The 25,599-nt window shown below is 41.3% G+C and overlaps 1 protein-coding gene across 3 annotated transcripts; it reads right to left on the bottom strand.

The window, feature by feature from the left end:
• Positions 1 to 1,343: 1,343 nt before the first annotated feature.
• Positions 1,344 to 24,267, bottom strand: acd (ACD shelterin complex subunit and telomerase recruitment factor). Of its 3 annotated transcripts, XM_078400336.1 has the most exons (13): positions 23,622 to 24,267; positions 19,898 to 20,022; positions 18,237 to 18,327; positions 14,775 to 14,854; positions 14,639 to 14,683; positions 13,096 to 13,139; positions 12,149 to 12,318; positions 11,165 to 11,246; positions 10,371 to 10,451; positions 9,452 to 9,532; positions 6,772 to 7,784; positions 4,510 to 4,589; positions 1,344 to 2,360 (listed from the first exon to the last, which is right to left on the bottom strand). In XM_078400336.1, exons 1-13 carry the CDS (start codon positions 23,727 to 23,729, stop codon positions 2,294 to 2,296), a joined length of 2,067 nt encoding a protein of 688 aa, XP_078256462.1. In that variant the 5' UTR covers positions 23,730 to 24,267; the 3' UTR covers positions 1,344 to 2,293. The 3 variants fall into 3 exon arrangements, with proteins under 3 accessions (XP_078256462.1, XP_078256463.1, XP_078256464.1); XM_078400337.1 differs by lacking the exon at positions 10,371 to 10,451; XM_078400338.1 differs by lacking the exon at positions 19,898 to 20,022.
• Between the last annotated feature and the right edge of the window lie 1,332 nt (positions 24,268 to 25,599).

Here is a 25,599-nt window from a genome sequence, read left to right as displayed (position 1 = left end):
CCATCTATGGCCTCCGAGACTGTAAATCTCTGGACTCTTTCCAGCTTAACGACCTCCCTCATAGGATGACCAAAACTGAACACAATACGCCAAATGCCTCACCAACACATTGTACAAGTGTAACTTAGTATCCCAACTTCTACACTTAATATCCTGACTGATGATGGCCAATGTACCGAAAGCATTCTTGACCACCCTATCCACCTGTGATGCCACTTTCAAGGAACTATGTACCTGAACCCTGGATCCCTACACTCTACAACACTCCCCAGGCCCCTGTCATTCACTGAGAAGGCCCAGCCTGGGTTTGACTACCCAAAATCCAACTTTCCAATTACAAATGGAAATTATATCAGCTGATACATTTTTAAAGGAGCACCTGCAGTAACCTTTCTACAATTGGTAAAACCCACATTAAGCTATTTATTTTAAAACACAGCAATATTCTACTTAATTAGTAATAATAACTATTTGCCACTATATATCCAGCATAACCTTGAAGTTTGTCAGATCTTTCTTGAACTGTTTTTATTCATTGCTACAAATCTATATATTTAAATAGTAGTTTATCTAATGCCTCATGTGCCCAAACACTGATGTAATTTTACTTGGCTTCTAGCATGTTCACTCCAAAAAGAACCACTGGGTGGCGCCAGCAATGGCTGCCTTGCCTACAGTCTACCTGTCCCTTCTTTGTTGTTTGTTTGTGTTAAATGTATGTTTTAGCGTTCGTTAGCTTGTTTTATTTATGTGGGGGGGGGGGGGGGGGAGGGAGTTGGGGGAAACTTTTTCTAATCTCTTACCTCGACGGAGATGCGATTTTTTTCCGTTTCGTATCTCCGTCCGCACTGCGGCCTAACATCGAGGAGTTGCCGACCTTTGCTGGAGACTGACTTTGAGAGCTCCACCGCGGGTGCCTGCGGACTTTAACATCGCGGAGCTCGCGGTCTCTGGTTAGGGACCGACTTTGGGAACTCCAAACCGCAGGGCAGGGGCTTCGACCTCCGGCTGCGGGAGCTTCAATCACCCCGACTGCGGATGGTTTGACTGCCTCGAACGCGGGAGAATAAAAGAGGAAGAAGATTGGACTTTATTGCATTCCATCACAATGAGGAAAGTGGGGAATCCGCTGTGGTGGATGTTTATGTTAACTTTGTGTCTTGTTGCTTTTTTTTAGTATGGCTGTATAATTCCAGTTTCACTGCACCTTAATTGGTACATGTGACAGTAAACTGACCTTAAAACCTTGAACTTACTATAATGTGTTGACTAAAACTGTGCCACTATACCAGGTAAGACTGATTTGGTCACCAACAGACAATTAGTATTATCCAGAGTCCATCTACACACATGCAGAAATTTAAACCCGTAAATATTTTCAGTGTTTCACCGTAATCGCCACTTCACCTGATGAAATTAAGGCAGTCTTTATTCAAATGCTTTCAAGCTGCTTTTCATCTTCAGGTACAAAGTTTTAAAAATTCTCACCCGATTTCAAGTCCCTTTATGATCTTGCAACAAGTTCCCACATGTGTAAACTCTTTGTAAAACTTTGAAAGATTTCCCAAGATTGAGTTTTGGTCATTTTCAAACCTAATTACTCAACAGTGGCATTTTAGGATTTGGTGAGCATGATTGTTACCAAAGTACATTAGATTTCAACACACAAACTTGTCAAAAAGTTTAGATTTCTAAAAATTAAAAAGATCCATGTTGAAAAAAATCAGATTTTTATTTACTAGCCAAAAAAAAATAGATTCCTCTCCAAATGTTACACCTTTAGAAGATGCAGCTCTGAATTGGAGTTGGAGTCAAACGCATGTCGATCAGGAGATTAATATAGAAAAAGCGGTAATAATCCCTTCATTGCAATAATAATACCTCAGTGAAGGCTAATTATTCCCCCACAAAATTCTCCTTAGAAACTTAATGATCGTTTTGGTCAAGAGCAAGGTGGTTCTCTGACGTCTCTCCAATTCTTTTGATCATCCAGCACAAGCATGGTAGTTTCCTGTTCAAAGCCAAAGGTGCCTTCAGTCAACAGAAGGAGCAGCCAAGACCAGCACATGAAAGTGGTATCGTTCCTGTTTTTCAACTACTGCTTTGCCGGTTTAATAACTACCACATACCATAGTACCTATAAATAAATCATCTTGGTATTCAGCAGTATTAAGGGTAATGCAGTTTTGAGATGAACTACCATTGAAAACACACGAAAACACCATTAAAATGTGTTGAAATGCTTTCCAAGGATTCCAGCTGTAGTTAATTGCCTGTCAGTAAAGAGCAGGACTCAGTCATGTGACAAACTTGTTCCGGAGAGATATGAAACTGCCCAATTCAATAGGTCACTCGAAACCCTGAAAAATACAAAGACGTGGATTAGCTGACTGGCCCATTCTTCTGTAAGAGCAGTTTACAAGTCAAGTAAATGGTACAGCTCTCGTGATTCCTCGCCTGCAAATCTTACTGACGAAGGAAACATATTCCCTCCAACACCAGTACCTATGCTCATCTAGCAAATGGTTTCTAAAATGTGGACCCTATGCTATTCTGTTCCAATCATCCTTGAAATGCCACTTCAAGACATATACAAACACATACATCATTTATACAATGGTGTGCCTTATTATTTCTGCCATTGAGTTAAAGATATCTGCGACCATTTTTCTTATGTTAATTGTTGCATCTTTTGATTTCCCGAATACAGTGGAATGTCTCCAGCCTGTGCCCCATCAACCTCTCCACATTCATTTCAAGCTTAGACCAAAGATAAAAACCTGCTCATTCTGGCACTCAATCCCTCTTCTCACATCTAGATCTAATGATACATTTCAAATCCATGCACAGGATTCCATTCCAAATGCACCATAAAATTGGTGATTGATTGTTTTTTTAATCATTACTTTTATTGGTTATTTCAGTCGCAAACTCAACATCTCCAGAGCTCTCTGCATCGATCCCTCACCCAGAATTTAATTATTTACATTCTTACCTACATGCATATCAAAGTCCACATCTTCCCAGAAATGAATTTTACAATTACCTCCACAGTGATGTCCAGATATGTCTGTAATTTAATCCCAACTCTGCACCCCTGTGTAAATCCTGCCCTTTTCCAGTATTAGTTTTATCATCAACTCTATCTGCTGCTGACAGCCAGACTTTACCCTTCAAGCTCGCACTCTCTGGGCCCTTCTCCACCCTGTTATTTCCTTCCTTACATTTGATGAGGCTTCCAGTTATTCTATTTTCTTTCTTGATCAGCATTCTATAATACTGTTGAATCTTTTACTAAACTTGAAAAGCACCATAGTAATAGCTTTTGTTAACACCCTGATCAGAATGCAGAAGCTTAGAGACTCGTGTGCGATGCCAAGATGAAGAGTCACTCTTCCCACAAGTCGTCCCTACTTGAACTCCATAGGGGTAAAATTATGAGGCAAAGTAAGAAGGTATTGAAAAAAATAATGCAAGTAAAAAGGAATCTAAAGTTTTCCTTTCCTTAATTGCTAAAAATAGACCAAGAGGAATTTCAATAAAAGGGCAAGCCTATTACTAAAAGGGCAAGCCTATCAAAGGGGTTGAGAATTCCCACAACCTCTGCGAATGCTAGAGTCCTGGATCTAAAAGGAGAATAAAGGCAGAAAATGGCCACATTAAATAGATTTTTGGGTGAGCATTTGATGTGTGAAAACCTTTAAGGACCCCTGGAGATGAGAGTCGGTGTTAGTCCGGTGAGCACTTTTATGGTTCAATAGACTATTTGAGCTATAATTACTTACGTTACTCTCAAAGAAATGCAATTACCCAAATACCCACTGACAGAGGGAAAGAAAATACAGTCGTATATCATGGCAACAGCTCATTCAGCTCAACTTGCCAAAATGGTTAGGAAGGAACTGCAGATACCGGTTTACACTGAAGAGAGACACAAAATGCTGGAGTAACTCAACGGGACAGGCAGCATCTGTGGAGAGAAGGAATAGGTGACCTTTTGGGTCGGGACCCTTCCCTGAGGACCTGAAATATCACCATTCCTTCTCTCCAAAGATGCTGCTTGTCCCGCTGAGTTTCTCCAGCATTTTATGTCAATCTTGCCAAAATGGTTGTTTGTGAAGCTGTTTGTGTACACTGCAATTGGGATGCTAATGGTGCCAGTGCCTCACAGCATCAGAGACTCCTGACGTTGGGTGCTGTCGGTGTGGAGTTTGCATGCTCTCCCGATGACTGTAGGCATCCTCTGGCACTCCAAAGATGTGCAGATCAGTAGGTTAACTGGCCACTGTAAATTGTCCATTAGATGTAGGAGAGTATAGAATCTGGGGAATGACATTGTGGGATTAATCTAGGATTAGAGTAACTAAGCGGTTGATAGTTAGCACATTCTCCGTGGGCCAAAGAGTCTATGTTTGTGCTGTAAATCTGTATGACAACATTTAAAGTATTTATGGAAACACTTGAGAGAGACATCTTTAAAAAACAGACATGTGATTACTGTGAACAGACCTTATAGAGTTTACTTGAGCAATCAGCTCGGCAGTAGGTGGTGGGTAGCTGTATAAAAATCTGCTTCCATCAGAATGTCTCTGCAAAAGTCACAAATAAATTTGATTCAAAGCATACAAGAACCCTTACAGAAATTTCTGTTGCAACTTATTTACTTCACAAGTATGTCTACTCATCCAACTGTAAGGCAAACCTGGTAGCAATGGAAATAATTCACTCATCTTAAGCAACATTATTATATAAGTTTAATACATACATGTTTGACAGTGTTTTGTCCTCTAATGATCGCATAGCTTCAATATTAAATGACAGAACTGCTTCCAGACTTGTTGAAAATTAACAGAATTATTAAGCTGCGTTCATTTTTTTGGAAACAGTGAAATGTTTCTGTCACAGCCATGTCTCTCTCACTTTGGTCCGGTCAACTGTGGAAGTTTGATCTATTTCAGGATGATTACACTAATCATTTGCTTTCATGTGGTGAGTGACATCAAAACCACTTTGCCACATAGCCTGGCCACCTCACATAATGCCCAACACATAATTAGATGTACCTGGTTCTGATCATATTGGATCTCGGCTCTAATAAAACACATAGATTAGGTCAATTATCGAACTCAGGAGAACATGTTGTTTTTTTCTGACCCATATTTGGCATTTCATTCTTAGAAACATAGAAAACATGTGTAGGTGTAGGCCATTCGGCCCTTCAAGCCAGCACCGCCATTCAATATCATCATGGCTGATTATCTAAAATCAGTACCCCGTTCCAGTGTTTTCCCCATATTCCTTGATTCCACTAGCCCTAAGAGCTAAATCTAACTCTCCCTTGAAAACATCAAGTAAATTGGCCTCCACTGCCTTCTGTGGCAGAGAATTTCAGATTCACAACTCTCTGGGTGAAAAAGTTTTTCCTCATCTCGGTCCTAAATGGCCTACCCCTTATTCTTAAACTACTGGTTCTGGACACCCCAACATGGGGAACATTTTTCCTGCATCTAGCCTCTCCAATCCCTTGAGAATTTTATATGTTTCTATAAGATCCCCTCTCATCCTTCTAAATTCCAGTGAATACAAGCCCAGTCAATCCATTCTTTCATCATATGTCAGTCCCGCTATCCCGGGAATTAACCTGGTGAACCTATGTTGCACTCCCTCAATAGCTATAATGTCCTTCCTCAAATTAGAAGACCAAAACTGCACACAATACTCCAGGTGTGGTCTCACCAGGGCCCTGTACAACTGCAGTAGGATTTCGTTCAGTTCCTCCCTCACACTAGATCCTCGCCCCCCTGGTATTTCTGGGATATTGTTTGTGTCTTCCTTAGTGAAGACAGAAGCAAAGTTCTTGTTTAACTGGTCTGCCATTTCCTTCTTTCCACATTATAAATGCACCTGTTTCTGACTGTAAGGGATCTACATTTGCCTTCATTAATCTTTTCCTCTTCACATATCTAAAGAAGCTCTGGCCTCTTGCCAATTTATAAGCCTCTTCCTTGGATTTAACACTAGCCTTAATTTCCCCCGTTAGCCGCCTTCCTCGTTTTATTTTTTCGCCAGACAGGGATGATTTTTTTTTGTAGTTCATCCATGTGATCCTTAAATCTTTGCCATTGCATCTCCACCATCAACCCTTTAAGTATCAATTGCCAGTCTATCCTAGCCAATTCCCATCTCATACCTTTCTTTCTTAAAGTCTCCTTTCTTTAAGTTCAGGACCCGCATCCCTGAAGTAACCGTGTCACTTTCCATCTTAATGCTGAATTCCATCATATTATTGATATCTTGACAGCTCTCATTAAGTTTGAAAATGTTATATTTATGGCAGTGGTCAGGTTGGGTGAGGGAGGTTAAGTACGATGGCTGCAGGTAGTTCTGATACACGCAACAGTTGTCTCGTGTTATAGAAAATCGTGCTCTAATAACTATGGTGTCAATGGGGAAGAAGGAGTTAGAGGCTAGAGTTTCAGACTCAAAATCCCAAAATTATAACAAGCATGAGTGTAATTGTGGTAAACCAAAGTACATTTTGTAAAAGTTTCAGTGCACATAAACTGCCTAAAAACTGCACCACACATGAAATCTAAACTGGGCCAATTTGTGAAAGCAATCAGCAGGTTCAGAGAACATGTGGTAACCCAACCACAGAACTTGGAAGCATTCCAAATGGCAATTTGAAATATTGCATTGGAATTCCAAGAATTAAATAATTCTATAAAAATGGATTTTCAGCTTCTGGTTACCATTTTTTGGAGAACTTACCCGAGGCTCATTTTCATGATGTTGATGTAAAGCATGCATCCTAATATCCTCAGTGTGCTGCCCATTTGGAATAGCTGTTGATGGTTGCCCTTTACAATTTTGAACTTGTTGAGATGGGCTCTTGGAAACAAAATCTAACTTTTTATACTTTGTTGACACTACTGCCATTTTGTTTCCTGGTACATTGTTCAAAGCAATATCGTTAGGTATTTTATTCATTCTACCCTTTTTCTTTTGGTGAGACTCTTTGTGTCGAGTCACGCTGCTTATTTTGCAAACATCGTTAGCAATTTCTTCACAATGCTCACTGTCAATGATAGTTTCATCACTGTTTAAGTTGCTGGAGTTCCCATCCTCTATTTCGGCCCCTGCCTGTGAGCAGGAAGTTCCTTGATAGACACGTTTTCCGTCCATTTGATCTTCTGCATCCATAAACTGCCTTTTCCTTTTTGCAGCTCTTGTAATCTCATGGTGTTCTTCACCTCTGGTATCCAACTGCTTTTCTGTCTCCAGTATATTATTTCTAGTTACTGTTGCATCATCATATGCTGCCTTGCTCAGTTTCAATTGCCCTCCATTGATCATGGCTGACACAGGGGTTAAGTTTTTGAATGAGCTCACACAATTCAAGCCACTGGAAGTAACTGATGAACCTGTTAAAGGGGATAGGTTTTTAAACAAATCATCATTCGTGTCCCCAGTGGAGTTTGTAGATTTCTCTCCGTTGTCCTCCTTGAGCTCTGTGGCGTATATTGTGTTCCTTCCATTCTCCGCTGATGTGGCTGGTGAGCACAAAGGGCCTTTTGCACATTGCGCTTCTGAACGTTGGGACTCAGCTGTATATAACTCTACCGATTTGTCTAGATCATCCTGTGTGCCGACGTTTGGAAGCTGGAGGCCCACAGATAACTCACTGCAAGCAGCAACATCGACCAACGTGGAGCAATGGGCATGATGTTTCCCACCGTGCCTCTTACACGATTCTGAAGTACAGGGACATGAAATACAAGTTTCTGGAATCAAACAAATAATCAGTTACATTAATTAAGCTGCTTCATTAAATTTACAGGTTGGAAACAGCAATCTCAGGCCCTTCTCTTCAACTTTATTATTATTAACTTACGTCTGTTTGTAATGGAGATAGCAATGCCATCACTGGAGTGCGACTGACGAATTAACACAGGCAGTTTCCATCCGCAAAGGGATTTATAAACAAAATGTAAACTGTACAAGAGTACAATTTCACAAAAGGGTCTAAAATTACATTTCTACATCATGATTCACTTTCTCCCATCTTCTGGATTCATTTCATTTGGAAACTGCATCCAAGATATAATCCCATATGCGAATCCAAGATTAACTAGAGTCAATTACAAGTGGTTTGAAAATGCGTTTAATCATCCCTAGATATGCTTCTGAATGAGTGTATGTTAGGCAGCGGAAAGAAGATCAATCAACTTCTGTCAATTTTACTTGTTTATCTATTCCCAGAGTGGTCACTATCCAATCTTGAAAAAAGTTAATTGGGTCTTCCAATGAATCTTGTGCCAATCTGCCAATAATCCTCTGATCTGTTAGCTAGGCAGCTTGAAAACTATTTAACATGGAACCTGAATTTCAGTTGTGACAAGTAGCTTGGCAAAAGAATACCAGAGTCGAAAGTGCAAGTTATGCCCAAGATACTCTCATCCTTTGATTAGAGTTCTCTTGGTGTGCGAGCATATATCTCAACCAAATGCAGTGGGCAATGTTTGTACATTTCATCTATTCCTTTACATATGTCTACTCATCTGTTAGTGAATCCAAATATTAAAATACAGAAATGTTCAGTTTATATTTTCCTTTCCATCTTTCCATTACTTATTTAGCAAAGCTTTCCCCAGAATGCTTTCCAGATGACAATAGCCTAAACAGAAGCCATATGCAATTCCTAAACCAAAAGAAAATGCTCTGATCACTGAAACTATAAGCACAAATAGCATTGTCAATATGAAGATTGGAACTGAAGGTTTCAGGGAATCCCAGGAAGAGGGGGCAAAACAACATCAAGATAGAAAATATTCCCTCTAACAGCTGGGAGAATTTTTAAGCAAAAACATAATTTAACTGAACTGCAAGGTGCTTTTCCGGAATAGGCAATAGGTAACAGTACAAATTTCAGTTTTGATAATATTGGGTCAGACCTTATATAAATTCATAAGACATAGCAGAATTAGGCAATTCAACCCAACAAGTCTGCTCTGCCATCCAATCACGGCTGGTCTATTTTTCCCTCTCAACCCCAATTTCTCTTGCCTTCTCCCCGTAACCTTTGACACCATTACTAATCTAGAACCCATCAATCTCCACTTTCAAAATACCCAATGACTTGGCCTCCACCGCCATATGTGGCAATGAATTCCACAGATTCACCACCCTCTGGCTAAAGAAATTCCTCCTCTAAGTATCTTAGATCTTGATCTCTCAAGTTGATTTCAAAGTGCAAATATCTGTAAGAACAACTACCTGGTTACCTACGGAATTTCACACTCCCCTTTGTATAGTAAATGCTTCTTGATTAACAAACAAAACAATTAAAATCAGATTCTGCTGCAGAGGAAGGTGGAGTAAATAGCCAATTCTGTTTCAAAGCAGTTTATGAAAACCTGAAACATTTGATCAACCAAAGCATATTACTCACCCCCTGAAGATGGAATTCCAACAAGGGAGGCAGGTGACACTGCATCCCAAGGATTCTGTGAAGATAGATCCTCTTGCTCTTCTGCAATGCACATTACAATTAATTTTATTTATTTGTTTTATGGAGTTACCTGAAGGTATTAATATGTACTAGACCAAGTGGACTAGTTGGGCCCCAATCTGCATTGGTGCAGCACCCTCTCCTCCCCCCTCCCCTCCCCATTTCCCCTTCCCTCTCCCCCCCTTCCCCTCCCTCCATCCCCCTCAACCCCCCTTATCCTCCCTCCTCCTAAAATTGTCACGCTATCGTGTACCGTTTTGGCTGTAGTTCAGGAACAAACAAACAAACAAGAGTTTTAGTATATAAATGGCGTGAAAGAATTCTTGCAAAACTGAAGTCAGGTGACACTGTTAAAGTTGAGGTACTTGGAACAGACACGTTCATGCAGAAGTTGAAGTGTTTTAATTTGCCACTGCCTCAAAAAGTTTGTTTTTCCTCTTTCCGAAGTGATTAATTTACTGCATTGGGGCGGCATGGTGACGCTGTGGTAGAGCTGGTGCCTTACAGCGCCAGAGGCCCGGGTTCCATCCTGACTACGGGTGCTATCTGTACGGAGTTTGTACATTCTCCCAGTGACCTGCGCGGGTTTTCCCCGAGAGCTCCGATTTCCTCTCACACTCAAATGACGTGCGGGTTTGTAGGTTAATTGACTTGGTAAAATTGTAAATTGTCCCTTGTGCGTGTAGGATAGTGTTGATGTGCGGGAATCGTTGGTTGGCGTGGACTTGGTGAGCCGAAGGGCCTGTTTCCATGCTGTATCTCTAAACTAAAACTAAGCCAACTGCTGGCCCTCAAACTCCTGTTAAATGCGCAAATTGGAATTTCAAAAAACTGATGCACTTCCTACATGTAAACATACCTGCAACACCTGTGAATGTATCCATGCAGCTGTTATATTCAGATTCTGAATCTTCAGTGCTCATAAAATCATCCTTCCATTCTGATGAAAATTAAATATTTTCCAATAGCTTGTAACAAATTTATATTTGCATTCTTATTCATTTTAAACTTTACAAAAGTTAAAACAAAACAAAGAAAGTGAGGCTAGAAGAATCTAACAGTGTGAAGGTTCAAATCGGTGTCTAAACAAGCGATTACAGTTGAACGTGAACCCACCACCAGTTATATCTTCCCATTCCCATGCCCGTCCACTTTCCACGGAGATCACTCTTTCCCGCAACTCCTGGTTCACTCATCTCGTCCCAGCCAACACGCCTCGTCCCCATGTACTTTCCCCCGCAACCACAGTAGATGTCACACAGGTCCCTACACCTCCTCTCTCGCCTCCATCCAGGGACACCAGCAGCTCTTCCTGGTGAGCCAGAGATTCACGTGCACCTCTTCAACCCTCATCTACTGCATACTCCCCAGGTGGCCTCCTTTACATCCGACCGACAAGACCAGTAGGTTAATCATTTTGTTTAATTAAAAATCATAACTCCCAAACAAATGAATTTCATTTTCCCCACTGATGGTGCTTTATCTCCAGTAATGCATAAAACAGTACACAAATTTGCAACCATGGCAAATTTGTTTGTAATTGAGGGAAAAAATACCCCAACGTGGCAATATATTTTAAATAACAATTACATAAAGACTTGATCATTCAATTAGTGGAATAATAAATTTTAGCATAATGCTCAGCTTGCTCACCTTTTATATTATTTAGGGCTTCCTCTTGAGGAGAAGAAATCATCAACATTGCTTCAGGAACAGTGAAAATGTTTCTCTTGTCCTATTAAAAACAGCAAAAAATAAAATTATGATTAAATATGTTCTTCGCTAGTTAGTTTGAAACAGATTAAATTAGAAACGCAGTATGGAAATGGGTCCCTTAGCCCACCGAGTCCACACTGACCATCGATCACCTGATGACACTAGTTCTATGTTATCACACTTCCTCATCCACTTTCTGTACATCAGGGGCAATTTACAAAGGCCAATTAACTTACAGATCTGCACATTTTTAGTTCGGGAGGGGAAGCCAGAGCAGTTGGAGGTAACCCATGCGTTCACGTGCAAACTCCACACAGACAGCACCCAAGGTCGGATCGAACCCTGGTCTATGGCGCTGAAGCAGCAGCACTACCAGCTGCGCCACCATGCCGCTCTAGCCCAACCCCGTGATATAAATTATATTTTCCAGTTATTACCAAATATTCAACATTTCTCCTTGAATAGTGGTCAATTCGTGCAGCAATTAGATGTTGTAATATCATCTTAACAAACATTTCTCAAGCATCCTTCATTTTTTAATAATGCTTGGTTTGCTGTATAAATCATCTGCTCTTCCAGCATTCTAAAATTGTCTCTTATCTAAAATGAATTTATTAATAAGGTTCTAGTTTGCAACTATGGACAGATGAATAATTGTATTGTCCAGGTACATGTTGAAGTTGACATATTTTTGGAATATATGACTGAGTTTCAGCATGCAGATGAGAAATAAGAGGCAGCAAGAATCTCACTTGAAAGCCTCACTCCAAGTGTGCTTGAAAAATCTGTATTTTATCAACCTCGCAACAAACATGAACGTTTCAGTCAAAGTTTTATTATTTACTAAAAAGCCTGACAAACTTTACTCCACACACGACACAACAAAAGCAAATAGTTGAGAACAAAAATAAACTCCTTTACCGTATTTTGTCTTCTCATGGTTTTCCATCCTGTAGTCTGACTTTCTGAACGAGATGTGGATGCTGTAACTTTAGAAGCAACAACTGGATCAAGGCAGAGTTCTGCAGCATGTTTTAACACTTTAACTTCATCTTCCACTGCTGCATTAATCATATTTGATAGACTGAGATCTAAAAATTAAAACATAAAAGACAATGTTGTCATAGTTTACCAATAAAACTACTATTTCCAGATTCCTCAGCCTATTTATGAAGGTATCATGAAGCATAAAAGACCAAAATAACAGTTGACAGGAAATTGCTTGAAAACACTGGCATTTCAATGCTGAACTGACAGCATATCTCATCCTTAGTGTTTCCTTTCAAGATTCCCATGCAAACGCCATGTCACAAATTTGCTGGCCTGTTCTTGCTGATTACTCTAGGATCTTCATGGAGTCCACTGCCAGAATGAAAATTTGCTGCAATATCTCGACAGTTGTGCTATCAAAGGAACAGTAGATTTGTTGATTAAAATAAATAAGAACGTTGAGGATTAAGGTAATTACGAGGCAATTTATATTTCTTTGAACTAAAAGCTTCTTTAAGTGTTATTAAATAAATTAAAAATAGAATTACAGATAAAACCTGTTGTTTAGAGGTTTGATAATGTTTTAAATTTGTTTAATTATTTCCTGATTGGTAACAGTTTATCAACATTTTTTGTCAGGGCCAGTCAGCAAACTCAAGGGATGGCTTTGCCTGCTGTCAAAGGTTTTGCAGATCTGTTAGTTTGAACCTGCTGCCCGAAGCTATTGCAAGTAGCCAGGCCATTGTGTGACACAACATCATTTTGAGAGTAGGACATTAGCTACATATTTTAAAATTAAACTTTAGAAAGATGCATTTTAGCAATTCTGAAAATGTGATAGATTATACAGCAAGAATAAAAATCAAGAGGAAATTTACCGGTAAATGTCTTCTCCTGGGAGACTGTGTTATTTAAGTGATTACTGTAAAATTACAAGAATATTGAGTTACAGCTCATCCACAATTTTACTTTTCTTTTACATTGTTTTAATGTAGTCAATACATGAAATTATCAGATTCTCCCTATTCAGGTTTCTTCCAACTTCAAGGACAAGCAATCACATTTGATACAAGCTCCACAGAAATTACACAAGATTGCCCACAGATGAACGCAGCGGCAGACAAGCGGGCATGCAGAAAGGAGCGCAGCAACTTCAACAGACCAGAGACCACACACAAATGTGATCTTTGCCACAGAGACTGTCACTCCCGCATTGGTCTCTTCAGCCACAAGCGACACTGCTCTAGCCGAGGTGTGGAGCAAGCAGCCAACTAGGATGCATCACCCATGGTCAGCCATGACCGAGGGGGCCTAAGATGAAGCCCACAGGTCATTTATCCTGTAATTTTCCCAATTTTCTTTTGGGAAAGCAAGATACATTATTCTTGTCTCAGATTATTTGAGACCAACGGGTTTCCATTTTTAAATGTAACACTATCTATTGTACAATACACTGAAATATTAGTGTACATCCTCTGACTAGGACATCAATAAAATCATAGAAACATGGAAAATAGGTGTAGGAATAGGCCATTTGGCCCTTCGAGCCAACACCGCCATTCATTATGATCATGGCTGATCATCCAAAATCAGTACTCCGTTTTTGCTTTCTCCCCATATCCCTTGATTCCGTTAGCCCTAAGCGCTATATCTAACTCTCTTGAAAACATCATTTGATTTTTGTTCCAAATCAGTAAAATAAAATACACTGGGGATAAGAATGAAGTGGCCAAGATTTTTAAAGTACATGCGTGAGCTATGTTCACAGTAAAATATTTATTCCCTCTTTAGAGGATTTTTTGAAAATGGGGTAAAGTAAAGATCAACATACATTCAGTTTACAGTGCATTTGATGAATCCTAGGATTAAAATATTTTGTATCTATTCACAATTTTCCAACATTATTTTTGTAACTTGGTCGGCACCCTTTACTTGGTGACTGGCTCTTGCATATTTGTACTGTATGCAAACACAGAATCTCACTGTACCAAGTACAGGTGACAATAATATATCAATCCATCAAACATTGTGAATCAATGGATCCTTTTTTCAGTCCAGAATGGCCTTTTAATTAGATGAGAAGCATGCTGACAGTGATACACCATGTGCTAATGTGTCATGTTAATGGGGCTAAATGTCCTTGGTGGCTTCACTGACAGCACAACATTACCAATGGACTACAATTTAAACTGGCGACTGAAAAATTGGTTAAGAGTTAATTGAAGAACTTTTGAAGGTGATAGAAATGTGAACAGCCGTGGGAAAAGAATTCGAAAGAAAATTTTAATGTCACTCATCCTTGTGGGGGAGGTTGAATAAATGAAACCTTTAGCAACTCAAGGCAACAAACGGTTTAGTTAATTTTTCAACTGTACACAATTCAAGGAAAGTTTACAAGCTTAAAAAATAATGTACACCTACTCCCTGAGTTCTCTTAACTTCTTCTGCACAGCAAGATCCATGTTACTGAAATTTAAAATAATTTCAAAGTTTAGCTATTTGGCAAACATATAAAATCAATAAATATAATGCTCCATAGAGTTGGAATGCTTCCTACCAGGAGCGTGCATCAGCGGAACCCATTTCTCCTGGCAAAATCTTCAAATCCTGAACCACGAGATAAAATTCACAATCCCTCTGAAGAAAAAAAGAGAATAAGCATTGTTAGTAACTGCAAACGACTGTACACGACATTGCAGCATCAGGGTAGTATAATCCCTGAATGCCTTGCCCACTCATACAGAAAACAGGTAAACAATGGCCCCGAGTGCTTTCAATCTTCATCATATTCAGTGCGAGAGAACAGTGATATTTTGTGTGATGTTCCTCTTAACACAGTTAAAACAGCCTTTTATGATCGCTTCTCCTATCTATCCATTCCAGCGTTGAGAAAATCATCAGATCCAGCCCCCTGTCATTAGTTCCAAGTCCCCTGTCAATCATCGCTATTTCAAAGGAACTTTTGAAACTTCTAAATCTTTGATGACTCGACTTTACTGGCATGGCGGAGAACTAAAACATGGTTGTGTGCTTTGCCCTTGACTACACAATCATGGGTGTACAGGGAGTAGACCAAGTACAACGTTTGAGTTTAGTTTATTGTCACATGCACCGAGGTACAGTAAAAAGCTTTTATTGCGTGCGAACCAGTCAGCGGAAAGACAATACATGATTACAATCGAGCCATTCACAGTGTACAGATACATGATAAAGGGAATAACTAGGATAATGTTTAGTGCAAGATAAAACCAGTAAAGTCTGATCAAAGATAGTCTGAGGATCTCCAATGAAGTAGATAGGAGTTCAGTGTTGGTCTCTACTTGTGGGAGGATGGTTCAGATGACTGATAACAGCTGGGAAGAAACTGTCCCTGAATCTGGAGGTATGCGTTTTCACACTTCTATACCTTTTGTCCAACGGAAGAAGAGAGTAGCCAGGGTGCGATTTGTCCTTGATTATGCTGGTGGCCTTGCCAAGGCAATGCGAGGTATAAATGGAGTTAACAGAAGGGAGGTTGGTTTATGTGATGGTCTGGGCTAGGCATTTTTTGCAGTCTTGGATGGAGCTGAGATGCATTCTGATAAAATGCTTTCTATGGCGCATCTGAAGTTGACAAGAGCTGTTGGGGACATGCTTCTAAGGAAGTAGAGTCGTTGGGGTGTGCTTTCTTGGCCGTTGCTTCAATATGGGTGGTCCAGGAGTTGTTGGTGATATTTACTGCTAGGAATTTGATGCTTTCAACCATCTCTACTTCGGCGCTGTTAATGCAAACCAGGGTACGCGCTTCCTGAAGTTGAACACTATCTCCGTTGTCTTGCTGACATTGAAAGAAAGGTTGATGGCTCGACACCGGCCACGAGGTTCTCAGTCTCCTTCCTGTACTCCGTCTCATCATTATTTGATATCCAACCCACAATGTTGGTGTCGTCAGCAAAGTTATAAATTGAATAAGATTTATACATGGCTGCACAGTCGTGGGTGTACTGGAGTAAAGAAGGTGGGCTGAGAACACATCCTTTCGGAACACCAATGTTGCAGTTTTTCGTAGAGAATGATTTGTGCCCTATGCTCACTGATTGGGGTCTATCGGTCAGGAGGTCAAGGATCTGCTGACCATCAACTCGATCTTTAAGTATGATGATGATATAACTGTTGTCAGCCAGATCTAGAACTACAACAAGACAAAGTAAAGGAAAGAGACCAAGGGTAGAGTGTCATAATGTCAGGACAATAATCTAGCCCTTATCATTAACAAGACAAAAGAGCTGTTGATCCAAGGATGCGAGGAGATCTTATCGAAACGTATAAGATTATTAAGGGGTTGGACACGTTAGAGGCAGGAAACATGTTCCCAATGTTGGGGGAGTCCAGAACAAGGGGCCACAGTTTAAGAATAAGGGGTAGGCCATTTAGAACTGAGATGAGGAAAAACTTTTTCAGTCAGAGAGTTGTGAATCTGTGGAATTCTCTGCCTCAGAAGGCAGTGGAGGCCAATTCTCTGAATGCATTCAAGAGAGCTGGATAGAGCTCTTAAGGATAGCGGAGTCAGGGGGTATGGGGAGAAGGCAGGAACGGGGTACTGATTGAGAATGATCAGCCATGATCACATTGAATGGCGGTGCTGGCTCAAAGGGCCGAATGGCCTCCTCCTGCACCTATTGTCTATTGAGATGAACACAACCCTTACACTCACCAGCAGAGCTGCTGCAGACATAGTCAACACCGAAGTTCCTAGGCATAACCAGCAACCAACTTGATCCCCTCACACTGATGTGGTGATCAAGAAACCGCATCAGCATCTTTACTTTCTTAGAAGTTTGAGAAAGTTCAGCATTTCCACAGGGATATTCCCAAATTTGTTCAGAGGCACAATAGAAAGTATTCCGTTGGGATGCATTTCATCCTGGTATGGCATTAGTTTATCGTTTGACCTTTTAAATCATCAGAGTGATGAACAGAGCCCCGTCCATCAGAGGCCGATCACTCCCATACAACTTATCCATCTCCACAGTGTGTTGCATTTGGAAGGCTGGAGGTATCAGTGTATAGATCCTTTTTTATTGTCACATGTACCAAAGGTACAGTGAAATACATATTTTGCATATGGATCAGTGAGATTATTGTCATACATAAAGACCCTGATTAAGTACCCCATGCATAGAAACAGCCCACTGAGTCCATATGCAATAGTCGACAGATTTTGTCATCACATTACAGTTTCAGTTTATTGTTTGTCACGTGTACAGAGGTACAGTAAAAAGCTTTTTGTTGTGTGCTAACCAGTCAGCAACAAGACAATACACGATTACAATCGATCCATTTACAGTGTATAGATATTGGGAATAACGTTTAGTGCAAGGAAAAGCTAGCAAAGTCCGATCAGGGACAGTCTGAGGGTCATCAAAGAGGTAGATAGTAGCTCAGCACTGCTCTCTGGTTATGGTAGGAAGAAACTCCCCAAGGATATCTGTCACCTTGGCCTCTCCCTTTTCTCTCTTTTACCTTCTGGGATAAGAAACAGGAGTTTAGCAACTTGGACTTCCAGACTTGAGTGCAGTTCCCCACTCCAATCCGATTAATGCAACCTTGTTCACACCCTGTTCAGTACTGCCATTTACACTTACTCTAAACTCTACCTCATTTGACTGCATTCAAGGGGGAGATCCAGATTTTTGGATTATGGTTTTTAGAAGAAACCATGGGTTATGAGTAATGAATTTCTGATGACCAAAATAGGCTTCGAGGACAGGATAGCCTGCCTATTCCTATTTTGTAAGCTCCAACATATTAAACATCACTTTGGGGCACATTATGTTAAAGGCATCTTAAATATATGTTTTTGCACTTACTTCCAAAACCTCACTGTTAATTAAAACGTGTATTTTGCTTTAATAATCAATGGATATACCCATGAAATAAAACATTCAACCAATTTACAACATGCCATTAACATAATTACTTCTGTACCAAACCCAAAATCAAGCTTAAAAAACCCAGTAACATATCAAAAATCACTTACCAATTCAAGCTCCAATCTGACTTGAATATTGAATTTTTTCAAAATAACGACTTTGTTTTTGAGTTGACTGAGTGTATAGTTCTCCTCCTCCCTAAAAGTTAAGAATAGAAATAAAGGCAGCTGACTTTTGATGAACTTTTACAAACTTTTGTCAAGGTATATTAAATGAGCTGCATTGTCAGACAGACAATTCACAAAGAAGATTTCTCTATTAATTTGTTTGAGTTTAGTTTATTGTCACGTGTACCGAGGTACAGTGAAAAGCTTTTGCTGCATGCTAACCAGTCAGTGGAAAGGTAATACATGATTACAATCGTGCCATCTACTATGTACAGATACACGATAAAGGGAATAACGTGAATAAAATTTAGTGCAAGATAAAGTCCAGGATAGTCCGATCAAAGATAGTCCGAAGGTCTCCAGTGAGGGAGATAGTAGCTCAGGACTGGTCTCTAGTTGTTGGTTGGATGGTTCAGTTGCCTAATAACAGCTGGGAAGAAATTGTCTCTGAATCTGGAGGTTGTTTTCATACTTCTACACCTTTTGCCCGATGGGAGAAGTGAGAAGAGTGGCCATGGTGCGACTCGCCCTTGATTATGCTGGTGGCCTTGCTGAGCCAATGTGAGGTGTAAATGGAGTCAATGGAAGGAGGTTAGTTTGTGTGAATGGTCTGGACTGCATCCAGAATTCCCTGCAATTTCTTGCAGTCTTGAATGGTGCTGTTCCCAAACCATGCTGCAATGCATCCCGATAAAATGCTTTCTAAACATCTAAAAGCACCATTATATCCTGAACCGCTCGAGAAGTGGTGATTATTGTCATTGACATTGTATCCAAACAAAAGTTAGGATACTGTCAGATTCACCTCGACCCCATTGTTATCTATTGAACTGGTGAACTATAATGCTGAGAACAATATTTTGCACTCTCTACCGTTATCTATTGCACTTGAGTTCAGCTTGACTGTAATTATGTACATATGCTCCTCGGCTTACGATGCTTCGACTGACGATATTTCCACTTTACGATGGTGCAAAAGCGATACCTATTCGGCACGGTAGAGTTACAACGAATGCAGCGTCGGAGACCCGGGTTCGACCCCAACTACAGGTGCTGTCTGTACAGAGTTTGTACGTTCTCCCCGTGGCCTGCGTGGGTTTTCTCCGAAATCTTCGGTTTCCTCCCACACTCCAAAGCCTACAGGTTTGTAGGTTAATTGGCTTGGTAAATGTAAAAATTGTCCCTAGTGGGTGTAGGATAATGTTAATGTGCGCGGACCCAGTGGGCCGATAGGGCCTGTTTCCGCACTGCATCTCTAAACTAAACATTCAGTAGAAACAATAGGCTAGGTGGCTATAATGTGTGGTAGGTTAGGTGTATTAAATGCATTTTCGACACGATATTTTCGAATTACAATGGGTTTATCGGAACGTAACCCCATTGTCAGTCGAGGAGCATCTGCATAGTATAATTTGATTTGATTAGATAGCATGCAAAGAATGCTATCATTTCCCTCAGATGCATTCTAACAGGGAGAAAGATAGTCAAACTGGTTTCTGGATATCTCTATATGACCATATGTCCAGAATTTCCTCTTTCCAGGAATATCAAAAATGTAACTTACTACATAAAAGTTAGATTTATTACTTGTAATCACTTACTGCTGAATGTTACTCCCAGCTTCTTCCGTCAGAACAGCTTTAATCCTGTATTTTAAATCTGATATATAGACAACAACAGCAGATTCATATCCAGCTTCTTTAATCCAGTTCTCAAGTGGAACAAGCTGCAAAGAAAACCCTCATTTAAACATTCTAAAGATTCTCATGTTAATAACAACATTGACATTTTCGGAAAGAACAATGACATCTTCTCAAACAACCTTAACTAATCTGTAGAAGTGGACCACATTGTCAAATAACTGCACAAATACAACAAAGACTACTACATTTCAACAGGGAATTTGATGTTTGATTATTCAATTTCAAAATAAATTATATCCAATTACTTAGCACCTTTAGTTGAGTTTTTATGTTTTACTTTAGACCTACAGTATGGAAACAGGACCTTCGGCCGAACGAATCCACACCAACCATTAATCACCAACACCAACACGTTCTACGTTATCCTATCTTTTCACCGACTTCATACACATTGGCCTCTTAAAAAAAATGCCTCCAATTAACCTACAAACTGGCATGTCTTTGGGATGTGGGCGGAAACCCACATGATTACAGGGAAAATGTGCAAACTTCACACAGACAGCACCCAAGAACAGGATCAAACCCGGGTCTCTGGCACTGTGAGGCAGCGGCTCTCAGCTGCGCCACTGTAGACCACTGTAGAAAATGTACATTATTTACTTCTATCTCTGTCATGACATGATTATAAAACAATCTACCTATCCGCACATTTACACAAATCAATAATACATGACTGTATCTCAAGCATTATCTGTGAAAATAGCATGACAGAACCCAAACTGTTCACTCACCCAGGTCAATGTGCCGAAACATTGCGAGGTGCACAAATACATACAATAATTAATTAAGCATGACAACTTTCAAATAGACTGAACTCTGTTAAACAGATTTAAGCAAATATTTTAAGAATTTACATTGAAATTACGAGACTGACATCTTTTTGAGGAAGGAAGTCAGTTTCTGAAATAACCTTATCTCAATTTGATTAAATCTAAAATAAAAGGACAACATTGTCAAAAAAAGCACAACTGAGATGTCCCATGTAGCAATGCATAAATTTTAAAATCATCATCCTTATTTACAAATCTCTACATGGTTTCATTCTATGCTGTGAGTGCAACATTCACTAACCCGAAATAGGCCGAAATAGAAGAGATCGTCAGCCTCCTGTCATTCTGGCTTCACACTGCAGATCAGACCTGCAACTCCAGCCCATCAACTTGCATACTTATTTGTGACTCCACAAACCAAAAGGAAATGGATCACCTCAGAAAATAAGCTCTCGACAAGTTTTATTTTATTTCACCTCAAAAGATTCCTCAATATAAAAAAGATTTGAAAGAATTTAAACATTAACTTACGAAAAATCTCCATAATCTTAAAGGTATGTATTCTAAGCAAAAGATACACATAAAGCTGAAGTAACTCAGCGGGTCAGACAGCACCTCTGGAGATAAGGAATAGGTAACGTTTCGGGTCGAGACCCTTCTTCTGTCTGACCCGCGGAGTTACTTCAGCTTTATGTGTCTACGTTTGGTTTAAACTAGCATCTGCAGTTCCTTCCTACACAATAGACAATAGGTGCAGGAGGAGGCCATTCGGCCCTTCGAGCCAGCACCGCCATTCAATGTGATCATGGCTGATCATTCTCAATCAGTACCCCGTTCCTGCCTTCTCCCCATACCCCCTGACTCCGCTATCCTTAAGAGCTCTATCTAGCTCTCTCTTGAATGCATTCAGAGAATTGGCCTCCACTGCCTTCTGAGGCAGAGAATTCCACAGATTCACAACTCTCTGACTGAAAAAGTTTTTCCCCATCTCCGTTCTAAATGGCCTACCCCTTATTCTTAACCCGTGGCCCCTTGTTCTGGACTCCCCCAACATTGGGAACATGTTTCCTGCCTCTAACGTGTCCAACCCCTTAATAATCTTATACGTTTCGATAAGATCTCTTCTCATCCTTCTAAATTCCAGTGTACACACTGTATTCTAAGCAAGTTGCATATAGTTTTTAATTTTAGTTTTAGAGATAATTTTCTTTTAATTCTAAGTTTTCTTTTTATTCCAAGGTTTTTAAACGCATTTTGTTAATTGGCGAGAGACACAAAAAGCTGGAGTAACTCAGCGGGACAGGCAGCATCTCTGGAGAGAAGGAATGGGTGACATTTCAGGTCGAGACCCTTCTTCAGACTGAGATTATAACCATTTCCAGGTCACATTGCCACACTTTTAAAATCAAATGATTTATCCCGCACTTATTGTTTTGGAACATTGTGCACAGCCCACTGAGTGAAGTATGTAGCAAGGGTTGATTTAAGCAAGAGATGGGCTTTGGTGAGGTAGGATCAGATTAAATTCAGTTAAAATCGGGATGGCAGGACAGGTATAGAGTGATTCCACGGTAGGCGAGGTCACTGCCCCTGACCCGTACTGTTGCCACGCAACTTCAACTGGAGGACACGCCGTGTACGGCACACAAGCACTCACGAGGGCAGGGTTCCCAACCTTCTTCGTCCCGTTTACCCCTGGCAACTTTTCAAAAGTAAGTTTACCCCCACCCTGTTTTGTTCAATAATTTGAGTTTACACTTCTACAATAATAAAGCAACCGACAACGGGGGAAATTTTAAAATACTGTTTTTAACATTATTTTAAGTTCAAATAACAATAGGGCTTTCAGTGCAGCGGGCCCGGCTGGTCTTCTCCCATCAGCGCGTCTCCCGCTCCCTCCCGGCGCTCCGAGCGTCCTGCCACCTTTCCCCGTTCCTGCGCTCCTCCAGGCTCGGCGCCCCTGCTCCGCGCCTAGCTTCCTGTGGCTCTGGCCCCTCACCACTCCTGCTGGCCCTCCAGCCCTTTCCCCGCTCGCCATCTACGTCAGCCAGGGTCCGCTTCCACTTGGCCGGCGCTTAACACCTCGTGGGACCGCACCTGGAGTATTGTGTGCAGTTTTGGTCTCCAAATTTGAAGAAGCATATTCTTGCTATTGAGGGCGTGCAGCGTAGGTTTACTAGGTTAATTCCCGGAATGGCGGGACTGTCATATGTTGAAAGATTGGAGCGACTAGGCTTGTATACACTGGAATTTAGAAGGATGAGAGGGGATCGTATCGAAACGTATAAGATTATTAAGGGGTTGGACACGTTAGAGGCAGGAAACATGTTCCCAATGTTGGGGGAGTCCAGAACCAGGGGCCACAGTTTAAGAATAAGGGGTAGGCCATTTAGAACAGAGATGAGGAAAAACTTTTTCAGTCAGTGTTGTGAATCTGTGGAATTCTCTGCCTCAGAAGGCAGTGGAGGCCAATTCTCTGAATGCATTCAAGAGAGAACTAGATAGAGCTCTTAAGGATAGCGGAGTCAGGGGGTATAGGGAGAAGGCAGGAACGGGGTACTGATTGAGAATGATCAGCCATGATCACATTGAATGGCGGTGCTGGCTCGAAGGGCTGAATGGCCTCCTTCTGCACCTATTGTCTATTGCCTCAGAAGTGCCTCGACCCGAAACATCACCCATTCCTCCTCTCCTCAGATGCTGCCTGACCCGCTGAGTTACTCCAGCATTATGTGTACACCTTCGATTTAAACCAGCATTTGCAAGGTTTTGTTCCTATTCATTCAAGAGCTGCTCATTCTGTACTGCGGCCACTATGAGGGTCTTCCCCTGCACACACCTTGACTGCTCACCTCTATCACCTGAACCGGGGCCGACTTGTACCAATTCCTGGCGGTTCCGTGCTCCAGCAACAGCTCCGCGATCCAGGGCCCGCGGGCACACTGGACGCTGGACGTCATGTTCAAGTGCTCTGGGACGACACGCACACCGTCGTCATCATCATCATCAACATCGTCGTCATCGTCATCGTCGTCGGCGTCGTTCGAGCTCCGCGCCGCCCGAGCACCGTCCGAGTGCCGGGGCTGCCCGAGCACCAAGACCGCCCGAGCTGCCCGAGCGCCGGGGCTGTCGGAACGCCGGGGCTGTCCGAGCGCCGAGACCGCCCGAGCTGTCCGAGCGCCGGGACTGTCGGAACGCCGCCCGAGCGCCGAGACCGCCCGAGCGCCGGGGCTGTCCGAGCACCGAGACCGCCCGAGCTGTCCGAGCGCCGGGACTGTCGGAACGCCGAGACCGCCCGAGCGCCGGGGCTGTCCGAGCACCGAGACCGCCCAAGCTGTCCGAGCGTCGCGGCCTTCCGAGGCTGTCCGAACGCCGCCCGACCGCCGGGGCTGTCCGAGCGTCCAAGCGCGACGTCAGGGCTGTCCGAGCGCGACGTCGGGGCTGTCCGAACACCGCCGCTTGGCGCCACCAGCCCCTCGGCCAATGCCCGCCCGGTCGCCCGCCGTAATCCGCATGCGCATTAGCGACCCACACACGGCGGCGGCGGCGGTTGGGCGGCGCGGAGTGTAAGCAAATTGTGCACCAGTTTCAGCTCACTTCACCACCTCAAAACTTTTCCTCAGATTACAAAGTATCTTAAATAATCTACACGCATTAACCTGATACAGAACTTGTGTGGTCATAAAGATGCTTTTAGAATACAAAAGATTGAAGAGAATATAAACATTTCACATTGTTTTTGTTTGTATTTTATTTCGAACATGTAAAACAAAAAAAGATAAAAACAAAACAATAAGATGAAATGAACGATAAACCTACACACAACTCAATGAATAAATTCTCATAAACACAAATTAAATCTTACATGTTCAAAAAGGAGTAGGAGAAAGTATATACACCTATTTATTCCAACCCCTTCTCCGCTACTCATTAATGCTCAAACTTTATCTCATCTACATATACACATACACAAACATAAAACAAACATAGGTTGTGTCATTGAATTTCATTGTTCTATCTGTGGGACATAAGAATTAGATTCTATTCCAAGTCAAGTCAAGTTTATTTGTCACATACACATACACGGTGTGCAGTGAAATGAAAGTGGCAATGCCTGCGGATTGTGCAAAAAAAGATTTTTTATTTTCTTGAAAATAATCCTTTTCTCCAGAGATGCTGTCTGACCCGCTGAGTTACTCCAGCTTTTTGTGTCTATCTTCTTTTTGACAATAAAACACTCTTGACGTGGGTAGATGCACAGGTCTCTTGTCCAGAGTAAGTGAATCAAGGACCAGAGGACCATAAGTTTAAGGTGAAGAGGAAAAGATTTAATAGGAATCTGAGGAGTAACTTTTTCACACAAAGGGTGGTGGGTGTATGCCTGAGGAGGTAGTTGAGGCTGGGACTATCCCATCGTTTAAAAAACAGTTAGACAGGTACATGGATAAGACAGGTGTGGATGGATATGGACGAAACACGGGCAGCTGGGACTGGTGTAGCTGGGACATGTTGACCGGTGTAGGCAAGTTCCCACACTATCACTATGACCGTATGACTCTTGAGTACTCACACAAATTTCGGATTCCTCAGTATCCAAAAAAATTAAAATAATCTAAACATATTAACCGACAGGAAATTTCGTAGTCATAGAAATTTCCTTAAAGTACAAAAGATTTTAAAGAATTAAAAAATATTAACTGGCTCAGAATTTAGGTAGTCATAAGGTCCCTTAGAATATAAAACATTTAAGAATTTAAATATATTACTTTACACAAAATGTTGGTATTCAAGAGTTTTTCTGGGGGACAAACGGTTTAAAAGAATCTAAAC

The sequence above is a fragment of the Rhinoraja longicauda genome, chromosome 6 (genome assembly GCF_053455715.1).
Source record: "Rhinoraja longicauda isolate Sanriku21f chromosome 6, sRhiLon1.1, whole genome shotgun sequence".
Classification (NCBI taxonomy): Eukaryota; Metazoa; Chordata; class Chondrichthyes; order Rajiformes; family Arhynchobatidae; genus Rhinoraja; species Rhinoraja longicauda.
This window is presented reverse-complemented; position numbering and strand designations above follow the sequence as displayed.